The sequence below is a fragment of the Saccopteryx bilineata genome, chromosome 5, assembly GCF_036850765.1.
Source record: "Saccopteryx bilineata isolate mSacBil1 chromosome 5, mSacBil1_pri_phased_curated, whole genome shotgun sequence".
In the NCBI taxonomy this organism is placed as follows: domain Eukaryota; kingdom Metazoa; phylum Chordata; class Mammalia; order Chiroptera; family Emballonuridae; genus Saccopteryx; species Saccopteryx bilineata.
The window spans coordinates 209,351,111-209,375,059 of record NC_089494.1 but is presented as its reverse complement, the minus strand read 5'-3'; the positions used below and the strand labels follow the sequence as shown (position 1 = coordinate 209,375,059).

Sequence of the window (23,949 nt, the reverse complement as noted above, 5' to 3'; positions counted from 1 at the left end):
AATCATACAACAATAGTGGCCAACACAGGTACAATCAGGGCACTTAGATATGGCCCTTTAAGACATATTTGTTTTTTTTACCCCAAAGAAATAATGGGATATTCACAAAATAAATTGAGTTGCTAAAACTGTCAAAAGGCAATTAGCGATGACATGTATTTAGGGAATTTAATTATACTTTAACATTTTAAAAATACTTTGACTTTTTTGAAAAGAGAAGTGTGAAGCAACTTATAAAAAAAGAGAGACATTTTAGTTACATAAAAAGAAAGTCAGTTAAAATAACTTAATGTCACTCAACTGTATACAACTCAGTATTTATATTATATTTGACATTTCCATTAGAAAACTAAGAAGCCAAGGGCAGTTGTCAGTCATCAAATGCTACTTACTGTTAGCCAAGCACCATGCTCTGTGCTTTCGTCTACCTAACTTTATTTTTACAGCAAACCTAGGGCAAGGGATGGGAAATGTTTTGTGTTTATTTTTATAAACATGAAATATAATCTTATCGTTAATATAAGATCACATTTATAATTGTCACGGTGGAGATCTGTTTGCCTCCAAAGCCCAAGTTTTTTCTAGTGACTCAGAAAGCATGCTTGTGCAGACCTAATGGACCTGATTATCCTACCGAGTAACTACTAGTTCTTAATGTAGTGCTATCAGTATCCTTCCATTTTCCTACATGAAGAATTACTCAGACCATAATTTGTCCTATTATGCTACATGGAGCAGAAAAACCTGGTATATATCCCCATTTCCCTCTGGAATCTGTGATTTGAAAACTCCTGGGATTTCTGCTCACCTCTTTCTCTTCTTGCCAGTTCTTGCTACTACTGCCAAGTAAGACACTCCCAAGACCTGCAGAGACATTTATAGTTGTTTCACTTTCTTGTTTTTTCTTTACAGCCCTGGATTACCCGCCAAGCCAATTATATTATAAGGCACAAATGAGAGAAACTACCCAAACAGGGTTCTCTCTCTTCTCAGAAGCTCTTTTCCCCTCACTAGCAAGAAAAAGGAAATGTATCTCACAAAGAAACCTTTGAGTTTATTGGTCAGAATTCTGAGGATTTATCTGTGACCTCAAGATGTCTAATTGGAGCTAACTGAACTGTATTCAGTTGTTTTGTCACATTAACTCATCGTCATCAATAAAGTAGACAGGACAAGAGCCTTGATGACTTTTCCATTTTCATATGGGACTCTTCCTTTTGTCTTTCTCCTAATTAGATTAATGGGCCACTTTCCCAGGACTGGTGTATCAAGCTAGGCTAAAGCTACACTCTCTCCCACCGTCTCTTCATTTACTCAAAACATTTATTGAGCACCAAGTAGTGCCATACAGTGAGTCAAATGCTGGGTGTCCAACAAAACTTACTGAGTTTCTGCCCACATGGAGCTTGCTGTCTATTTTAAGCAGACATTATAATCAAATAACAACATGTAAATGTAGTGGCAAAATTTGAAAACTGGTGAGAAAGGAAAAGGCAGCATCTATGGGTGCATATGCAGAGGGGGGCTTGGTCTCGTTTGGGGTTTGGAGTGGCTACAGAAGTTCTCCCAGAGGAAGTAACTGGTTGGCATATGCTTTTCAAGGGTTTATTAATAATAGGCCAGAAAGACCGTGGCAGTTTTCTTTCCTTTTACCAGATTTAACTAGGCACCTTGGACACATCTGCTATATTTTTTTGTAGTAAATTTCAGTTTAAGCAGTCAACTCACATGCAGTGCATTTAGGTCCCTGAGCGCGGGGGCTCGGTCAGCTACCCTCACGCTCCCAGTGCCAGCCTGCGCTCTCTACGCTCCTGCAGGCTGCATGGGAAGGGCTTGCATGGGACAGCCTGCGCTCTCTGCTCTCCTGCAGGCTGCATGGGAAGGGCTTGCATGGGACAGCCTGCGCTCTCTGCTCTCCTGCAGGCTGCATGGGAAGGGCTTGCACGGGAGGATGAGAAGTCTACCACAGAGTTTGAGGCTTTCCAAACCCACTTTCATGGATTTTGTTCATTTTAAAAACAAGCTTTGGCCTTTTTTGATATTTAGCTTTGTTGTTTATTTGTTTTTAATAAGCATTTTATTTAACCTCCAAAAATTATCCCCTTCATTTCCCTGCTTTCATCTCAGGCCTGTTTATAGCTCCATGGTCTGCATAATTTAAGTGTTTCCAAATAAATATGAATGTCTTGCCCTTATTTTTTTGTTTGGTTCTTGCATTGCGAAGCCTGTTATAAACAACTAGTAATTCTCCCAAAACAGAGCTTGTAGTTAAGGTAACAGAATCATGCATTAAATCCCTAAGAGAACAGAGAGCTTTTCTCATTGTCTCAAAATGCCCATTCTTTCCTGGCTTTGGCGTGTACACTGACCTCATCTATAATATGACAGTGGACTCCGTGAGGTTTGGCACCAAGAATTGTTTAATAATATTGTTTTTAATGCTTTATAGAGAACACAAATTAGAAGCAAAATATTCATTTTGTTGATAGGTGTGACAGAACAATCTTCTTGTTACCATTTGTTTCAGCTGTTGTTGTATGTCATCATATTCATTACCACAGTCTTTCCAGCCTTCTCGGAAGTGGTTTGATCCTCAGACAAGAAAGATGGTGTGTGGATAGGTCTTTGCCTGGTGGTAGAGATGGATCCTTCTATTGGGTTTGAAGGAAATAGGTCAGAGTGTCCAATGGTCTGCTTTTGTCAGTGGGTACAAAAGGCATCCATGTGACTTTTATGAAACCGGTACTAACCCTCTGGACTAGACTACAGTTTGATTTAAACAAACTTAAAATTTTGCAAAAGCCATGACCCACCTCGTTATGAGTTTGACAATCTCCCAATACTTTCTTTTTTTTTAATGAAATCAATAGTGATATGAACAAAATGATTTTTAAATATTGTATAATGATGTGTGATAACATTTGGAAGATGCATATTAACTCAGTGAAGGGGTATTTTTCAAATAAGCAATGCATGATACCGCTATATGCATTCAAAATGTAAGCTAAACCAATATTGGATTTTAATATTACAGAGTATGGAAAGCTCATTGAAATGGCTTCAAATTTCATATTGCAACTAATCGTGTAGAAACTTTCTCTTGTCTAGTTTTGATGTAGATCCAAAGAAAGATAACTACAATTATCTTAAAAATCTTTTAGAACACTCCTTCCTCCCTTCTCCAACTACATATGAGTGTGACGCTGGATGAAAAAGTAGATTGAAAATCAGCTGTCTTCTGACATTAAAGGATTATCAAAATTGTAAAACAGTGTCTCTCTTCTATTTTTTGTTTGTTTGTTTTGGGATATGTGGTTATTTTAACTAAAATGTGTTATTTTAACATATAATAGGATTATTATTTTTTTCCCAAAGAATTACATAAATATTTAAGCAGTTTATCCAGTTTTAGCTGCTTATATGATCAAAGTCAGTGTATATAAGCCACATAAAAAAGCTCTTCTGGGACTTCAATCAATTTTAAGAATGTAAAGTAGACCTGAAACTAAACAATTTGAAAAACACTAATTTGCATAATAATACACTTTTCATTCATGTCTCAGTTCAAATAAACATTGGAAAATTCTCTTTAAAAATAGAAGGCTTTCCTTTTGTTTTCTGGCATTTATCATTACCAGACATTGCTGTATGTCTTAATTTATTTGCTCCTTAATTTTCCCTATGAAAATATAGCCTCGATTAGGGAAGAGATTTTTACCAATCTTGTTCATTGTCTTATCCCCATCACTTTCTCTGGTACCTGGCTCATGGCTGCTATTCTCAAATATCTGTTGAAATAATGAGAATATTTTCGATCTGGATATTTTCCTTATAGTGCTAAAGGCTTACAGACTCTCTGTACAATTCTTTTTAATGATGCCTCATACCTTTGCTATTAGTTTTAAGTCTCGTAGGGATTTTTATACTCCCTAAAACCCCAGTCAGTTTTCACTGGTGTTCTCTTCTGCTTTAACCCAATCATCACCCTCTCTCCACAACATGCCTATATAGAGAGATGGGGTTTTATTTTTCCTGCCAACAACTCCTACCACTGTGGCCAGACATAGTCTCTTAGCTTCACCGTCCATCCTAACTGTATGGGAGCCCTCAAGGTAGCACTGAGCAAAGTTCCGCTGCAGAATGGGAGAGAATGCCTCTCTGTCATGGTAATCTCTCTCAGAGTGGTACAAAACATAATATGGAATTTTTAAGAGCCCTTGCCAATGCTTTATTTATGGCTTCTCCCTCTCCACATCCCAGAAAGGGCTCCATGGGAGCCTGGTCTAAAGCCCAATCTGAGCTATGAACACTAAGATCTACTTAGACTCATCTTTCCCCAATAATAAACATTATGCTGCCTTGAGTCCACCACGTACATCTGATTCCCTCCTTCTTTAAATCTGGATCTCAACCTTGGTTACACATTTCAATCAATGGAGTAACTTCAGAAATGTTGATGACTGGGTCCCACACACAGAAATTTTGATTTAGTTGATCTTTGACACAGCCTGGTCATTGGGAGTATGCAGACTCAGATGATTTAATGTGCAGACCTTGGTCACTTGTCCCTCAGAGGCTCCTCAGTCCTGTCATGCCCATCCTTCCACATCTTTGGATACACCAAGCCATATTTGTTTTTTTCAATAATTTAATATGATGTAAAACTAGCTATTTTCAATGGAGAAGCCAAGTCTTTTGTAATTTCAGGACACACATGAACTAGAATATGATCAATTGAAAGTGAATCAACCTAACATGATACGAAGCGAAATAAGTAAATCAGAAAAAAACAGGAACTGTATTATTCCATACATAGGTGGGACATAATAGTGAAACTAAGAGACATTGATAAGAGTGTGGTGGTTACGGGGGGGAGGGGGGAATGGGAGAGGGATAGGGGGTGGGAGGGGCACAAAGAAAACAAGATAGAAGGTGACAGAGGATAATCTGACTTTGGGTGGTGGGTATGCAACATAATTGAACGACAAGATAACCTGGACTTGTTATCTTTGAATATATGTATCCTGATTTATTGATGTCACCCCATTAAAAAAATAAAATTATAAAAAAAAAAAAAAAAAAAAAAAGATGTTCACACACCATTAAAAAAAAAAAAAAAAAAAAAAAAGAAAGTGAATCAACCTTTCTCTTCTCCTAAGTGCATACTGGGAATTAAAAGACTCCAGGTTCATCTCCAGCAATTGCTCTCTACATGCATCCTGGGCTCTAACCATCTCAATTCCTTTCAGTTTCCTTAAACCTACAGTTTATTGGAAGTTTATATTTTTGTTGTTGTTGTTGTTGTTTGTATAGTCAGGTTCCCCTGTATAGAACAGCTTTTCTGACTGTTTTTATCTACTTCTCAAGGTATCTCTTAGAATCCACACAGTCCTTTGGAAAACAAGTCATCACTGCCACAGGTTGAGTGAGGCGTCCTCTCCCTGTTTCATCTTCCTCTACATCCTGAATGTTCTGTATCACAATGCCACACTCTTAGAATTGTCTGGCTTCCTTGTTTGAACATGAACTCTTAGAAACAGACTTTGTATTTTATCTTAATTTATGAATTATCAGTTATCTAGACAGAGCCTAATGTATAACTGATCTTCAATAAGTGCCCATTAAATGGATGAGTGGCCAGATGGGTAAGTGTAGTGTATGTTGGGAAAAGTTATTTAGTGTATGTTGGGAAAAGTTATTCAGTGAATACTTTATGAAATATTTACATTTGAAGTATTCTTAAGGGTTAGATATTGATAACTTTTATTTTACATGGATGAAAAGACTGTCACAGAATTTATCTTGGGTGATACTCCTAGTTGTTGTGTGCCTAATACTAGAATTAAGAATGCCTGACTTTTAGTCCAGTGCTCTTGCTGGGTTTTTGTTGATGTTATGTTGCTTGGGTTTGATTTTGGTTGATTAATAAGGATTTATATGCTGCTATGTGAGAAAGCACTCTCCTGGGTGTCAGTCAGATATTTGGGGGAGTGCTTAAGTTCTTCAGAAACTCAGTTCCTTATTCATGCTGGCTGGCCTAATGATTAAAACCACAGCCCATTGCCTTCTCAATGTAAATTTTTAAACACTTCATTTGAAATGCATCAGAAATCATTAATATATAAAACATATGGTTAAGATGAGTTGCACTTAACCTACATAAATTTTTGAAGTAACAATAAAAGTGAAAAATAAGAGTGAAAAATAATATGTTAAATAATGCAGGCTAGGTGACTTCACATTCTACTTAGTAAGTTATGCCTGAGAATGACCATGTGTTAGAAATATGCATATGTTCAACCTCCAGACAGTCTCAGTTCCTACATGTCTGATAGGATTCAAGCCTCATGCTGCATTTCATGTGAATTTAGAGATGAAAGATATGATTTATTTTTTATTCAGCATAATTTCTAAACCTGAGCCAGCTACCATTTCTGCTATCAGTCAGAGAAGCTAGATCAGATCAAGTGCCAGAGAGAAAACTGGTCATGTTAGGTTTCCTGAGAGACAGCAGGTTGTTCTTCAGCATGGCATCTTTAAGAGCACTTTTTACAGACTTTTAAACCCATTACTGCATTAGATAGAATTATTCTCTACATATGAGTAAATGATATTTATGAATATTTTACAACATAAGTTATATATGTTATATATATTATATTGTTGATAATATGGAAATTTTTTTTGTGTGTATTTTTCTGAAGCTGGAAATGGGGAGAGACAGTCAGACAGACTCCCGCATGCGCCTGACCGGGATCCACCTGGCATGCCCACCAGGGGGCGACGCTCTGCCTACCAGGGGGTGATGCTCTGCCCCTCCGGGGTGTCCCTCTGTTGCAACCAGAGCCACTCTAGCGCCTGGGGCAGAGGCCAAGGAGCCATCCCCAGCGCCCGGGCCATCTTTTTGCTCCAATGGAGCCTCAGCTGCGGGAGGGGAAGAGAGAGACAGAGAGGAAGGAGGGGGGGTGGAGAAGCAGATGGGTGCTTCTCCTGTGTGCCCTCGCTGGGAATCGAACCCAGGACTTCTGCATGCCAGGCCGACACTCTACCACTGAGCCAACCGGCCAGGGCTTGGACATTTTTTATGTAAAAAAATTCTTTGTCTTATCGGATCATTTACAATAACATGGATGGACCTTGATAACATTATATGGAGTGAAATAAGTAAATCAGAAAAAAAACTAAGAACTATATGAATCCATACATAGAAGGGACATAAAAATGAGACTCAGAGACATGAACAAGAATGTGATGGCAACAGGGATGGGGGATGGGGGGAGAGGGAGGGGGTGAAGAAGGAGAGAGGGGTTGGGGGAGGGGAGGGGCACAAAGAAAACCAGATAGAAGGTGACAGAAGACAATTTAACTTTGGGGGAGGGGAATACAGCACAATCAAATGTCAAAATAATCTAGAGATGTTTTCTCTCAACATATGTACCCTGATTTATCAATGTCACTGCATTAAATTTAATAAATAAATTTAAAAAAATTCTTTGTCTTATCTTTTGGTCAGTCATTGTGAGTTGAGCACATGTTGACCCATAACGCTTGCCATCTTCTCCAAACTCAGACATTAATCAGAATATGTTTTAGATTAATAAACATAGTTGTTGTAGAAAATAAGAAAGAAGGGTCCCTATAGACTAAAATAAGGATATTCTCCTAGAAGAAAAAAGCAATGGGGAATAAATAAGGTTTAGAACAATCTGAAACTATAAAGTCAGTCCACAAGCAAGAGAGGGATTGGGACCTAGGTAGCATGTGCACAGCTTGTGTGAAATTGGGTGCTGGGAAAGGTGCCATCTGCTTTCTGCTTTCTCGGCTGAGCTTAGAACTGCTTGTGCAGTTATGGGAACACAGCTAGGATAGTCACAAGATTCTGGAGCTGAACCTCAGCAGGAACAAGTCTGAAAATGAATCTGTGCAGTGTGCCGCCCTGTGTGCCAGACCGCCAGCGGTGCCCACGTGGAAGCCACTTCAAGCTTGCTGTCAGAGACCAGGATACCCTAAGCGGAGATGCCGTGTTGCAGATGACTACACAGACACTTCAGAAAGATGGGGAAGGACAAACAACAAACCTGGTAAACAGAAAATAGGCATAATGACACAACCAAAAAAGACTTAGAAATAAGTATTTTTTATGTCATTAGCAAGATAAAGAAGGGATTACAGCCATGACAGAAGAATGAAAGTTTAAAAACAAGAAAGTCAGGTTATGCAACAAGAACAGATAACTATGAAAAATAATTAATTAGAAACATTGAAAATAAAAAATATTGAAATTAAAAAATAAAACTTAAAAACAGACTGAATAGCAATGATCACAGCAGAAAAGTAATCCCACTGGAATAATAAATGAAATAAACTTATACCTGTACTCAACACAAAGAGATAAAGAGCTACAAAATATAGCTTATGACATGGATGATAAATTAAGAAACTCTTTCTGGGTGAACATGTTAAGGACACTACTCTTTTATGGATTCTTGCTGTATTGGCCAAGAGTTTGCTTAAAGGCTTTCAATCACTGTAAAAAAAAAATAGAAGACTGGATAAAGAAGATGGGGCACATATACACCATGGTATACTATTCAGCTAGAAGAAATGATGACATTGGATCACTTACAGCAGAATGGTGGAATCTTGATAACAGTATGCGGAGTGAAATAAGTGAATCAGAAAAAAACAAGAACTACAGGATTCCATACATTGGTGGGACATAAAAACGAGACTAAGAGACATGGATAGGAGTGGGGTGGTTATGGGGGGTGGGGGGAGGGAAGGAGGGAGAAGGGGAGGGGAAGGGGGAGGGGTACAAAGAAAACTGGATAGAGGGTGATGGAGGACGATCTCTCTTTGGGTGATGGGTATGCAACAGAACTAAATGACAAGAAAAAAAGAAAAAGAAACTCCTTCTGGAGGGGATATTAAAGATAATAATATTGTAGAAAAACCATTGTAAGGGAGGATCACTGATAATTTTATTAAACTAAAGAGAGATATGAGTCTTGAATTTCAAAAAATTTACTGTGATTAGAAATATTACAATAAAAGTTATACTTAACATTAAAACTTTAGAACATTAGCAATTCTAAAATTTACAAGAGAAAAAGAAAATATCTACCAAAAGAAAACCCCCATGGATTTGAGTAAAGATAACTTATCAATGGTTTTGATGTCAGAACACAATGGATATCTTCAAAATTTGGGGGGAAAAATTGATATAGAAATTTTGACCTCACTAAACTATCACTCAAAGTGAAAGTGATTTTGGTAGAGGGCAATTAAGAGGAGGCTTGTAGTCCATGAGAGCAACAAACTAATCCACAGGTCAGCTATATATTTAACAGAGGAAACAGGGAAAGATAAAGCCTCCTAGAGTTGAAACAAAAGAATGTCCTCAAGGACTACCACACCTGTAAAGCTTGAATTTAACTGAATAAGAATATAAAGCAATTTATTCCCCAAGTTATTGTTTAACTTTAAACAGAGCAAATGATTACATAAGAGCTAGGTATGATGCCAATAGCTAAAAGCTTACCATGTTTAAAGAAGCAAAGGAAGGTATAATGATGATGTTTCACTGAATAGGGAATATCAATAAAGAGACAGAAATTATCAAAAAAGAACCAAGTGGAGATTCTGAAGATGAAAAATTAAATAACTAAATGAAAAAAGTCACTAGAAAGGCCTAACAGTAGATTTGAGCTGTTAGAAGAAAGAATTAATGAACTTGAAAACAGATCAATAGAGATTGTATCACCTGAAGAAAAGAGAATAAAAAGAAAAAAAAATGAACAGTCTCAGAGAAATTTGGGAAAATATTAAGAACATCCACATATGTGAAATGGAATTAGCAGAATGAGAGGAAAGAAAGAAAAGAGAGGGAAGACACTGAGATGCTCTTACTCACGTAGGTTTTATTTAGCTAGGATGCACTTAGCGGTCATCTGACTGCCTCCAAGCAAATAATGAAGAGAAATTTTCTAATCCGGAAAGAAATGTATGCATCCATCCAAATTCCATTGAGATGACTTTTGTTGTAATTTATGTAGTAGGACAGCTTCCAGCTGAAGGAGCAATTCACCTAAATAAGCATTTTCATGATGTTACTTTTACATCTGATCGGGAGTTCTGGTTTTGTTCCCAGCCTCACCTCTGACTCATCATTGTGAAACTAAGAAATCATTTAGCTTCTCGGCACCTCAAAATCTCTCTTCTGTGAATGAGGATAATGGGCCAACCTTCTCTTGCTTCACTGAATTGTTGTGAAGTTTAATTAGATAATGTTTGCATAGGCCTTTGAACTCTACTAATTAAGTTTATGTGTAAATATGGTTCTTCCTTTTATCAGGCTGCCTTGACTGAGCTATTTTATAAAGACCTAAAGATGACAATGATAGGAGGATTCATTGGGAAAGGATTAATGCTTTATAATTCATGTGAATTTAATTTGGAGATTGTCAAATAGGCATATGAAAATGGGGTTCGAAATGATAAAAAAAAAATCAAGGAGTAATGGTTATACATTCATATTGGTAAATTTAGCTCCTAGGGTGAAGAATCATGTCTGGTGTATCCTTTAGGTATTGATATTGCTTTTTAAAACATTATATTTATTTGGTATATTTTGCTAAGATAAACTGGTGATTAATTTCTTATTTGTCAAATAAGGAATCACAAAATAACAGATTTTCAATCACCCAACAAAAATGAATGGCCTTTGAAGTAGTGTGATTCTGTGTAGATCATCCATTGGTTACCTACTTATCAATCAAAGTGATTTTCATTCTTAACAGAGAAATTTTAGATGAATCAGAAATCTTTTTTACTAAATTTCCTGATCAGAAAAGTTCACCCTAAAATAATTATCCCAATTATTTTTGAAAATATGTATTAAAAATAGGCCTTTTTCTTCTGCCAGAAATAAATTTATAGATGGATTATCTTGAGGAAAAAAAATAAAAGCCTGCCTCCATAAACTTGCATTGGGTTTAGTGTGTAATTATATTTATAAGCTCAAATTATTTTAATGATGATATTAAAAGTTGTAACAATTAAATTTCATATGTTTCTGAATATCACAGAATAAAGAGTTTATAGGTTTCATCAGGAACTTAGAAAACTGATATGAAAGTTTTGAAAATTACCAAATATAAAGGTGGAATTTTGCAACAGCAAATGTTTCTGTAAAATCTAATAGCTAGTTATTACTCTTAAAGTTTCTTATTACCTAGTAGTTTGGGGGTATACCTGCTGATGGACCAGCATGACATAAAAGTACTTTGCAGTGTTAGGAACTTCGAATTCAGCTTCTCATTCACATCTTCTGAAATAGGCATTCTACCCCAAATTCCTGATCTGACTGAAAAGAGTAGAATTATAGGGAAATTTCAAATTTTTTAGGTCCTGGTTAAGAACCTGTGCAAAGTGTAAAGTTGCCTTAGTAAACTCCTGGGCATAATAGCCCAGGTAGGTATGTTGTTGATATTTACAGAAGGCGGCAAATAGGAATTGTTTATTATGATTTAAAGAGACACCAAAGAAAACAAAATAGAGATCTAAAACTTAAATAGATAACATTAGGACGTACAAAGTTATCTTTTTTATTTTTTATTTATTTATTCATTTTTTTATTCTTTATTTATTTATTCATTTTAGAGAGGAGAGAGAGAGAGACAGAGAGAGACAGAGAGGAGAGAGAGATAGGGGGGAGGAACTGGAAGCATCAACTCCCATATGTGCCTTGACCAGGCAAGCCCAGGGTTTCGAACCGGCGACCTCAGCATTTCCAGGTCGACGCTTTATCCACTGCGCCACCACAGGTCAGGCAGGACGTACAAAGTTAAAATCGAATTTGAGTTTGCTACTACAGGACCCAGAAAATGAATATTTAATGTATGGCTCTAAAATTCTGAATGAATTTAGATCCTCACTCACTGGGGTTTTTAACTAGGAGGATGAACATTTTAAGAGTCATTCTCTATGAGTTGTAGCCTTTCTTTAGCTTATACCTTGAGTATTATATAATTTTAGATAGAGGTTTAAGAGGTCAATCTGAAGCCTAGTGGGTTCAGCCTCCTTAATCCTGCCAATGTCATAGGAGTGGTATCCACAAACACTCTGACACTTCTTTGACATCTTCAGTTTGGGCTTGATTTAGACTCACAGTTACCAGTAAATCTAAGTCAATATTTAAATTAGCTATGAACTTACTATGAATAGAGGGTCTTCAGGGATTTTAGGAAAGAGACCATGAAGACATCATTTAATCTGTTGGCAATTTCATTTTCAGGGCATATCTCTCCCTATGAAGTTAGCAGGTGTGGTGTCACATGGGAAGGAAGAATGTATACCTGTGTTCTGGGCTAGGACATGCAGAATGTCTGAAGGTTATTAGACACCCACCACCAGAATAGTTTGTTTACTCCAAGGGATATGTTGAATAAGAACAGCAGAGCATAAGGCTAATAATGTAGTGTCCAGATCAAACTAAAGGTTGTCTTTAACACTGTGAGAAATTTCTCCTTGTGAATTTAAAGGTAAAATGATAGATTGAACATTTGATTCCTCCTTCTTCTCCTCGTTATTTACTTATTTACTTATTTATTTATTTATATTTTTTTTGGTCAGTATTCTTTCTTTTCACACTATCAACAAATGTCTTTACCAAGTGATTCTCTATTTGTGTTTAATGTTTGGTAGGTTTTTTTTTTCTTTTCTTGTATTTTTCTGAATTGAGAAGCGGTGCAGGGGTAGGGGGGGCACAGACAGACTCCCACATGCACCCGTTGGGGATCAACTCAGCATGCCCACGAGGGGGTGATGCTCTGCCAGTCTGGGGCATTGCTCTGTTGCAGCCAGAGCCATTCTAGCTCCTGAGGTGGAGGCCATGGAGCCATCCTCAGTGCCCGGCGCAACTTTGCTCCAGTGGAGCCTTGGCTGTGGGAGGGGAAGACAGAGAGATAGAGAGATAAGAGAAGAGAAAGGGTGCAGAAGCAGATGGGTGCTTCTATGTGCCCTGGTCGGGAATCGAACTTGGGACTTCCACAAGCCCGGCCGATGCTCTACCACCGAGCCAACTGGCCAGGGCCTGTTTGAGAGTTTTTAATTATTTTATCTGTAAGGTTGTAAATTTAAACGAGTCATATTCTATATTTGTTCTTAGGTTCTTCCAAAATGTTTAGCAAAGTGCTGAAGGTCTGGCATTAGGGCTATTTCTCATTTAGTTTTTCTTGTGTATTAAGTCTTCTATTTCAGAGTAAGATTATTCACAGAAAGTTAGACAAGAGCTTACTCCATCTGCATCAGGAGTTACTTCTGGATTCTAGCTAAAGATATTAAAGAGCCTGTCTCTGAATTCCCCAATGGATAGATCCTTTCTTAGCTTATAAGACTAAATCAGGGTCCAATCTATTTTTACAGGAATGACTTTGGGGATAGTTTACGAAAGACCATATCCCATATATACAGCTTTTCTAAATCCCTCTGATTTCTTATGCAATTTGGGGTCTCTGAATTTTACCTTTTCATCCTCCCCCTTTTTTTGCATCTATATGATATATACTGTTTGTACTATATGATATATACTGTTTGTAAGTGGTTTATATGTTTCTAAATCTATTCCTAATTATTCTGCTAATTTTGTTTTTCTAAGTCTTGGAAAAATTTGAACAGTGAATTTTAGCTCAGAACAAATGAGACTAGATCTTAAAACCTAAGAAGTTTACCCCATTCCAAGGGGGATGTAACTTCCTGAGGTAATTGCATTTTGGAGGTTTCTGGCCAGCCAGGAAGGAAAGGAACAAGTCAGAAGGAAATGGAGAAACGGGGGAAAGTGAAATACTAAGCTTAAGACTGTTAGATTTGTGCTGAAATTTGGAGGGATCTAAATGAGTGGCTATTTTTAGTTTTTCACCTTTAATTTTATTTATTTATTTACTATTATTTTGCTTTAGCCAAGGCTTCTTTTAAGAGAACAATTTTGGAATCTGAATACCTTTGGCTACTTACCTCCTCAAAATTATTTTAAAAATTCAGACCATTGAACGTATGGAATTTTATTCTTTTATGTTCTAAAGAACCTCTCAAATGAACACTTTGGGCACATGAATAGTTCCTCAGAATGGCCACTATAATTCTTTTTTTATTGTATTTATTTTTAATGGGGTGACATCAGTAAATCAAGATACATATATTCAAAGATAACATGTCCAGGTTATTTTAAAGTTCAATTTGTTGCATACCCATCACCCAAAGTCAGATTGTCCTGTCACCCTCTATCTAGTTCTCTTTGTGCCCCTCCCCCTCCCCCTTCCCTCTCCCTCTCCCCCCTCCCCCTGTAACCACCACACTCTTATCAATGTCTCTTGGTCTCACTTTTATGTCCCATCTACGTATGGAAAAATGCAGTTCCTGGTTTTTTCTGATTTACTTATTTCACTCCGTATAATGTTGTCAAGATCCCACCATTTTGCTATAAATGATCCGATGTCATCATTTCTTATGGCTGAGTAGTATTCCATAGTGTATATGTGCCACATCTTCTTTATCCAGTCATCTATTGATGGGCTTTTTGGTTGTTTCCATGTCCTGGCCACTGTGAACAATGCTGCAATGAACATGGGGCTGCATGTGTCTTTACAAGTCAATGTTTCTGAGTTTTTGGGGTATATACCCAGTAGAGGGATTGCTGGGTCATAATGGCCACTATAATTCTAAATTATCCTTGGTGAAAAGTAATGCCATTTAGAAAAGTAAGTGTAAGAGTTTATGATATGGTGTAAATACATGTAAGAAGCAAGAGTCTACATCAGCAGTGCATGATCTTAGGTGTAGACAGAGGTAGACCCAGGAGAGTCGGAGACTGGTCATCATTTGAAAGTGCTCCTTGTGTACCTTGTATTTTAGCACCACCACCACCACCCCAACCACCCCCGCTTAATTTCTCACCTGTTTCCAGCTGCAGACCTGACGAATATGCTGTTTCCAGAAAGGATTGGAGAGATTACACAGAAAATAAAATAATACTTGACTGAGGAAAGTTCTCATAAAATTTTGCTAAGTGACCTGAGGCAAAGTTTTTCCATAGATTTTCCAAAGTTCAAAAGACACTGAATTCCTCAGTCATTTTGAAGAATAGATTTATCTTCTTCCTGTGAACTTTTCCCTTATAAATAGAGAATAAAAAATGATGGGTCAAAGACACACTGTGTTCTGAATAATAAGATTGATTTACACCAAGCATAAAGGTGTTTTTTTTTCCCCACCTATTATATAATCAAAGGATTCCTAAATAGGATTTCTTATTCATAGAAGACATAATGAACTTAGCATTTGGGGAGCCGTAATGAAAAGAAACCAGTTCAGATTCAGTGTGAGGTTTAGCTCATCTTCCCAGTCAGAGAGAACGAGAGCTCCATGTCCCAGCAAGAGCTCAAGGGGCCAGAGGGACATCCATGGTTTCCAAACTGAGGTTCTGGATCATGAACCGGAGAAGTTCCTGATTAAATCTTCATGGATCCTCCAAATTGTTGAAAACTCACTCCTTCCAAATATCACCAAAATAATTCATTGATGAGACAAATCTGAGTTCACAGTTACAGAAGTAAGTATGGGGAACACTATTTGGACAGTTCCTTAGGAGCAGTGGTGTACTGGATCGAGCTCCTATCAGCCAGGGAAGGTTGATTCTGAGCATATTTTTTTTCTAATTCCATGTTCAGTGATGTCACCTTAGTAACTTGAAATAAGCCATGATAGAAATATTTATACCAAACAAATCATCAAATTCTACAAATCAGGGGTTTGCTTTTTTTTTTTAATCCCCAGAGTTCCAGTTACTTTAGTAGCATTTTAGATTGTAGAAGCAAAGTTGGGATATTTAGGAGATTTTGAAGTTTGTTTTAAGGCAAGAATTTTAATGCAAAGGCTTGATTAAGGTTGGGTAAGGATAATATAAAAGTTTAGGATTGGAGGACATAAGGAGAGAATTTTGAAACAAGGATTTCCAAGAGTCTTGAGGAACAAACAGTCATTTGATACTATCTACTGAAAAGTCAAACAGTTTGATGTTAATTAAAATGAGCTTGTCTGTAAGTTCCTGAGATAAAATTACTTGCAACTTTTATCTTTCTGAGCAAGAGTTTCCTGGAATAATAAAGTCATGTTGATGGAGAGTTTCCTGGAATAATAAAGTCACGTTAATATAATAATAAAGTCATATTAATGTACACAGTAAGCTATGTGGGTGTGGATGGTTTCGGTTCTCACATATAATACTTGAAGCCTTCAAATTATATAAGAATTAAGGATAGGCTTCCACAGAATTATCACAGAAATTATCACACATAAAAACATAAAGCTCATAGGAAATATTCACTTGAAATCATTGTTCATTTTTAATTTTTATAAAAAGAAAAAAATTTTGTTTCCATAGCCTAATAATATGTATGTCTTTTCTTTACCAAATACTTAAATAACTTTTAATGTCATTTCACTATTATCAAGTGACAAGAATTTAAAATTATTTTATTTGTATACTTTGGAAACTAAATACATTAATCATATGTTCCTGCAAGACAACAATGTAAGTGGATGACTTAGCATACTTAACATATCTAAAATAGAGATTTTTTATGTCTATTTACTATAATTTTAATAATTAAGTATAACTTGCTTATCATTCTTTTCTTTAACTGGGCCTTTATAGGGTCATAAGTCTACAGGGTTCAGAAATGAATTAACTGAGAGAAGAAAGATAAAATAATTTTTCCAATTTGACTAGACAAAAGAGAATGTTTAAATCATAGAGTTGGAAGGTATCACTAACCTTCCCAATTCTATCCCTTTTTCACCCTATTGTGAATATTTTTAGTAAGTAATAAGGAAAGTATAAAGTTTCTCTTTGTAGTATATTTCATTATTCTTAAAATATTCTCTACATTGAGCTAAAATCTATTCCCTTATTTTGTTCCCTCCTTCCTTTTTTTTTCTTTTGAAAACGTAACATAAGTATATTTTCTATTTAGTTTAACATATTGAAGACACTACCACAATTATTGAGTTTTGATTTTGTTTTTAGTTGTATTTTTTCTTTAGATGGGCATCCTGAGTTTATTGAACATACCTCTATTTCAGAGGTATTCAAAGTGCGGACTGGGACGGGTCCATGATTGTTTCTTACCCTTTGGGAACTATATGTCATAGGTTCATGAGGAGCTGTGCCAGAATATAAATCAACATACTACTTCCTTCACTGAAAAAAATAAAACTAAGTGAATTAAACTGTGTTTAGTGATGCAGTTGCTTTACATTGTGGCACAAGCTTTTTATCTTGCTGCAGATAATTTGAGCCAACTAGTTTGCTAGCACTTGCTCCATATGACATGGTTTCTAGATCTATTCTAATCATTCTTCCCTAGAGTGCAACCAGTGCTTCCAGAGAGAGTCTGCTAAATATATAACGGAAAACATTACTTCTTTGTATATGAAGACTATTTGTTTTAGCATCATAGGCTAATAGTTTTTAATGAGTTTTTAATCAAGTACAACACCTAGTCAAATTTATGCTTTTATCCCCTTTCAAATTCATGCTATTAATAGTCTATCATTCCAAAGTGGCTACCTACTAGCTATTCTATCCAATTTTGTGTCATTGGTGAATATAGGCTATTCAGTTACTACTGCTCTGTAAAGAAAAAAAACAAACAACCAACAACAACAACAACAACTCAAAGATTCAGTCACTTTAAACAACCACTTTTTAAAAACTTTATCACAAGTCTGTAGTTCAGTAGGTCAGTTATAATGATTTTGGCTTGTTTCTTCTGATCTTGCCTGGGCACATGTGAGAGTCTGTCTCATTATCTCCCCTCCTCTCCTTGAAAAAAAATCATCTGTAGTTTCCCTAACATAAATGATTATTACTGCATTATTTATAACAGCAAAATATTAGAAAGAATGAAGGAATGAGTAATTTGTTATAGTAATCCACATGAATTATTTCAAATAATTGATTTGGGAAAATACTTACAATTTCATTTTAGTGGCAAAGTGGTATGATACATAGTGAGGCACAGTATACACAAAATTATAGACATCATACTTTATATCTTACAGATAAATAAATATTTTGGAATTCTAGAGAGAAATACAATACAAAAAATACTTATCTCTGTATGGCAAGATTATAGTGATTTTTATCTTAAACTCTTAGATGTTCTCCAGATTTTCTATAGTAAACATATGTAACATTAGATCAGAAAAAATAAACATGCATTTAAGTTTGTTTTTTTTATCATTTTCCTTGGCATTAAAATCAAGCTCACATTTTTCTTTATATTGAGAATTGTATATTTGTTCATTGCCAATCTGATATTCTCTGAGAAATTGTTATGAATAGTTATAGTTGGGAAGGAGAGTTGGATCCTTCTCAAAAGCATAGTAGCTAGATTTTAATAAGTATTTCATCAAATTTTCATTTTAAAATAGTTTCCATCATTATAATAATGCATATTTTCTGTTTCTATTGGATGCTAAGAAGAAACAGGATTTTATGATGATCTCAAATCAATACTAAGTTTTTATTCTAGAGCCAATAAAAAGAAGAAGTTCTATGGGATAAGATGGGAAACCAGGAGAAAAACTATCTCAATCGTTGATGCCTCATTGGCTATATCATCATGTGGCTGAGGGGACCTATGAGATAGTTATATCTATTTTGGCACTGATCACTTCTTTATAACCTTTAAATTCTTACTAGCACTAAAAGTTCATATGTCACCTGAAAAGCTTAAATAAATACTTCAGATGCTAGAATAAAGTCTCTGAAAACACAACCAGTAGTCCTTTTTCTGCAAGGGATGTAGACTGTGAAGGTGAGTATCACCTACCAGACACAGTGCCCATGAGAGGCATAGTGGTAGAGTAAAGATGGCCACAAATTCTCTGACCCACTGAGAAGTGGAGTCTCTATCCCTCCTCTTAAATCTAGGTGGATTCTGTACAATATAATATGACAGAAGTAACACTGTGCTGGTTTCCAGGTTTCAGCCTTAATCGACTGGCAGCTTCTACTTCCTAACTCTTGGAACTCTCACACTGGCAGCCACCTGCCAAGCTGTGAGAAGCCTAAGCCACATGGAGCAGTCATGCCTATATGCCCCAGTTGACAGCCTGAGCTGAGCTCAGCCAACCGAGAGAGCAACTGCAGCCATGTGAGAAAGCCATCTTGGAAAATCGGCCTAGTCACAAATTCAGGTGACTCCAGCCTCAGCCACTATCTGACTCCAATTGTATGAAAGACCACCAGGGAGATCCATGCAGCTGAGCTCAGTCAATCCACAGAACCATGAAACATAGTAAATTGTTGTTTTAAGGCACTAAGTTTAGGGATGGTTTGTTAAGTACTAAAAAATAAAAACCCAAAACCTGGAACATTAGCCATTTGCTGGTATTGATGGACTTGAAACAGAATTTTAAAATATAGAAAATAGGTGGTGACATAAGATCTCCCTGTAAAGCTATCTTTCAAAGTGGAATGGAGAACCAGTGAGTAAAGTTTACTAAATCTTACACTTTCCAAGACATATATTACAATATAATTAATCAGAGAAACCAAGTAAAAATAAAAAGAAAGCTCAAGAAAGCATTTCATGTTGAGCATATGGGTATAGCACTGCACACTTTCTCACAACCCTAAAGAATATGAATTATTATCATTCTTATTCTTTTTTGCATTTTTTCTCCTTCCTTCCCTTTTTCCCTTTTGTCTGCCTTCAATTTCCAAATTGTTTTTACTCCACTCCACTTCCTTCTACACTAACCCTCAGCAAGGGCCTTCTTCATCTCCATGATCCCCCCGTGCCATTCCCAGTGCATGAAATACAAAAGAACACTGCTCAAGCAGGTGTCCATTTGGAGAAGTCTGGCTGGCAATGTCAAAGGTCAAAGGGTAAGTCCTGGCAGGACTTTTTCCCACAGAAGCCCAAATGCAGTAATTTTGTTCTTCTGCTTGACCAGAAATGATCACGTACAGTTAGGAACAGTGTATGTTATACATTTCTGAAAACCAGGACAACAAAAACATTAGATGTATAAACCTTTGTTATACTCATGACCAAGTTGAAGTATTTTCTAGAGTGGCTTCCAACTCTGTTTTGCTTCCAGGTATTCCAAAGTTGATTACATCCGATATGATTAAAGAAGGTGCTGCTGTAATTGATGTGGGTATCAATTATGTCCATGATCCAGTGACAGAAAAGACAAAACTAGTCGGAGATGTGGACTTTGAAGGTAATAAATTATATAATTTTTGATAAATGTAAAGAAAGATTCTATTTTTCATGTTTTGATGGTAGAAAGAGAAACTTTCTGTTTGATGGGGGCATTATTAAGTTATAAATCATTGTACCTCTTTTGTCTGAGGGAAAAGAGTTTAACCACACATACATATTTCCTTCCTAAAAGGAAAAGGGGAAGAAAAGAACACCTGAGGCTGCAGATAGACATTAATACCTTCTGAGGACAGCATGGTGAGTAAGGGCAAAGTTTAGATGGAGCTTGTCAGTGAACACGCTGCCGCCATCACAGGCTGTCACTCACAGGCTCCCTGCCAGGGATGGAGCTTCCCGTCTGGCGGGGGCTCTCCAGTGAACATGAGTGTCTGTCTGTATATATTATATGTGTGTGCTGTGTGTATGTGGTGATCTCTTTAGGGAATGACCGCATTTCTTCACTTCATTTTTTATATCTAATCACTAATGGCAGACATCAATAAGTTATTCAAATGTCTCAACTTGAGTGAGAATATATTTCCATTTTTTTACCTTATTTCTTATTTTTTGCAGTCATTCAGTTTTTTTATAACATTATAGTTACCATGCATTTATTGTAAAAATCACCACACATTACGATGCAGCCAGATGGCATAGACCAGGGGTCCCCAAACTATGACCCCCTGAGGCCATTTATCCGGCCCGCCGCACTTCCGGAAGGGGCACCTCTTTCATTGGTGGTCAGTGAGAGGACCTGGAGTACTGTATGTGGCAGCACTGCAAAGGGCGGCATCACTCACGTACACTACTACTTCCAGTGACGCGGGACACACGCGTCACGGCTCCAGAAGCACGTCATATCACTTGTTACGGCTAGCAGTGACAAATATGGAACCGGACATTGACCATCTCATTAGCCAAAAGCAGGCCCATAGTTCCCATTGAAATACTTGGTCAGTTTGTTGATTTAAATTTACTTGTTCTTTATTTTAAATATTGTATTTGTTCCCGGTTTGTTTTTTTACTTTAAAATAAAATATGTACAGTGTGCATAGGGATTTGTTCATAGTGTTTTTTATAGTCTGGCCCTCCAACGGTCTGAGGGACAGTGAACTGGCCCCCTGTGTAAAAAGTTTGGGGACCCCTGGCATAGACAGTACAGGGAAACCAGCTTGAGGCAAGAAAAGCCATGATGTTTTCAGTTTATAATCTTGACTGTGCCTGGGGGACCAACTTACCCAGTAGTTCCCCACATCTTATAAGACCCTTCTCTTATATGATAGTTTGTTGGTCTCAGATCATTTTTATGCATTCTTATGTTTAGCTGAGAATTTATTTAGCTCATCAGGATATTCTGAAAATATTTTTAAGTGAGCATTTTGAGGTGAGTGCATATGCTTAGTCATACATAGATGTGCACTTCAGGTGACATACTACTCCATTTAGTAGAATCTATTAAAGTAAATTGTGGTTGTGTATCTAAATATAATATATAGTGAAATAAAAAGGAAATGACAATGAGTAACAAGATATAAAATGAACAGGAAAGAGCATTGATCTGGGAGTCTGAAGAAGTGCATTTAGACCTAGTAGTCTAACCCAGTAACTCTGCAACTTCTCTGGGCACCAGTGTTGTTATCAATTAAATAATGCCAATATTCTAGCCCTAATGCTTGATGTAACTTGTACATTCAACTGAGTGCTACCAAGTGATTGTGTAAACCACCCTCAAAAAAACTTTTGCAAGGCCAGATTTTTCTGATCCTATCATAAAATACACCCGTATGGTTGACAACAGAACACTGCTATACTGCTCATTCATAGACCTGGAGACCTAAGGAAACCCGGACTCGGCAAAGAAGGCCTGACCATCTAAGCTATGACTCAGCCACCCAGAGGAGCAGGCGAGCGATAGGTTTTGACATGTTCTTCAGGTTGTTTCTCAGGACTTAATCTGAGGTGAGGGATGATCCCTGGGCTGGGAGGGAGGAACTTGAACTTGGGTTATGCCACAAAACGTATAGGTAGTGTTTGGCTGCTGATTGCCGCAGGGAAAATGTGGCTGCTTTGTGAGTATTGGTGAAAGTATCACTGTAACTATAGCCAAGATCAACAAAATGGATGTAGATAAAATCAAACGAAATCTTTGGCTCACTCATCAAGGAAACAGGACGATCTATTTCAAGTAGATGACGTTTATGGGGACAATTTTTTAAAGAATAATTTCATCAATAACCCCATTAAAGGAATATTAGAAATACCGAATAGCTGCAAATTTAGTGATTTATAAAACCAGGAATCTTTTTATCTATTTTATTTCTAAGAAAATGCAGATACTTATTTGTAACCTTTTTCATCATTAGGTGTCTTGGCCTCAGTTTTGAATAAGGCCACTATCTAAAAAGAGTGATATTTTATAGGAGCTGCATCACCACTTACTCTAGTTCTTGACAAAAGGAGACATAAAACCACCCTAAATCATTTTTCACATCTTCCTTCATCTACTAGGATTTCCTGCTCTCATTTTCCTCTCTGCTCCGTTCTCTTCCTTCTTTCTCCTCTCCTCCTCCTGAGACCGGAAAGAATACCATAGCCCGTCCTGGGCTGACAACATGGTATGGTAGGCAGGACTAGAGGTGCCCCAGAGAGAAACAGTCATTGCCCATCCCTCCCCCACTGCTCCAGCAAGTCCCTGCCACTCCAGTCACAAGTCTGCTGATATTCTTAAAGAATCAGCAGGCAAATCTAGTAGAAAATTACATTGAGGGTAAAGAAGGTAGGAGAGGCTTTTCTTCATGGAGATATCACTTTCTAAGTCATTAGGAGTTTTTCTTCAGTAATAATAGTAGCTAGAGTCTGAGAATGCTTTCAATGTGCTAGGTACTGTTCTCATCGCTTACATAAATTATTCATTTAATTCTAAATTCCATAAGGTATATATTGCTATTAACCCCATTTTACAGAGGCACACACCCCTAGGCATCTTGCCTGAGATGACATAGGCATGTAACACCATTTATTTATGGCCAGACTCTTGTAATTTCTACCCTCTGTTGACTCTACTATTTCGTATTTCCCTTGGTTAATACTTTCCTTTCAGAACATGAAGTGACATTATTATATTTCCCCAGCATATGTATAATAGCAAGTTGTAAAAGTGCCAGGACAATGAGACTGATGTACAGCAGTCCTCTGTTTGCTTGATCTGACATGCAGAGTCTTCAGTTACCCTGCTTTAGCAAAATCATACAGTCCCCCAACAAAGTGGTTCTAATTCCAGTTCTCATGGTATGTTAACTGTAATTACCAAAAGTGCAAACTACTCTGCTAGATCCTCAGTCCAAAAATTATTATATAAGTATGAAATGTGTGGTGTGATCTGTGACCAATCACATCACTTCTTTCGAAGTTTGTTGGTGATTGGTCATGGCGCATTTAATTTGATAACAAAATATACAGTTCTGCTGACTCCGTGACCCCACTGATAGACATAATGGCATTTTGCAAAAATGGATCACAGAAAGAGGAAATTACCAGCAATGAAATGAACAGTGAAGACACTAAAAGTGAAGTTTGAAGTAGCAGACTATGAATGTTGACAATGCCTCCATTTGCCATTTAAAAGACTCTAGATAAACAGCTACAGAAATTTACTAAAGACAAACTTATGACA

General features: G+C 36.9%; 1 protein-coding gene across 2 annotated transcripts in view; it reads left to right on the top strand.

Annotated features, from left to right (window-relative positions):
* MTHFD2L (methylenetetrahydrofolate dehydrogenase (NADP+ dependent) 2 like) overlaps positions 1-23,949 on the top strand; it is a 114,773-nt gene that overhangs the window by 70,476 nt on the left and 20,348 nt on the right. The window contains exon 7 of one of the 2 annotated variants that reach the window (XM_066281202.1): positions 20,170-20,295. The exons of the other annotated variant lie outside the window; for it this stretch is intronic. Coding sequence (XP_066137299.1) covers positions 20,170-20,295 — 126 coding nt within the window. The remainder of the gene's footprint in view (positions 1-20,169; positions 20,296-23,949) is intronic. 2 annotated transcript variants of the gene reach the window in all.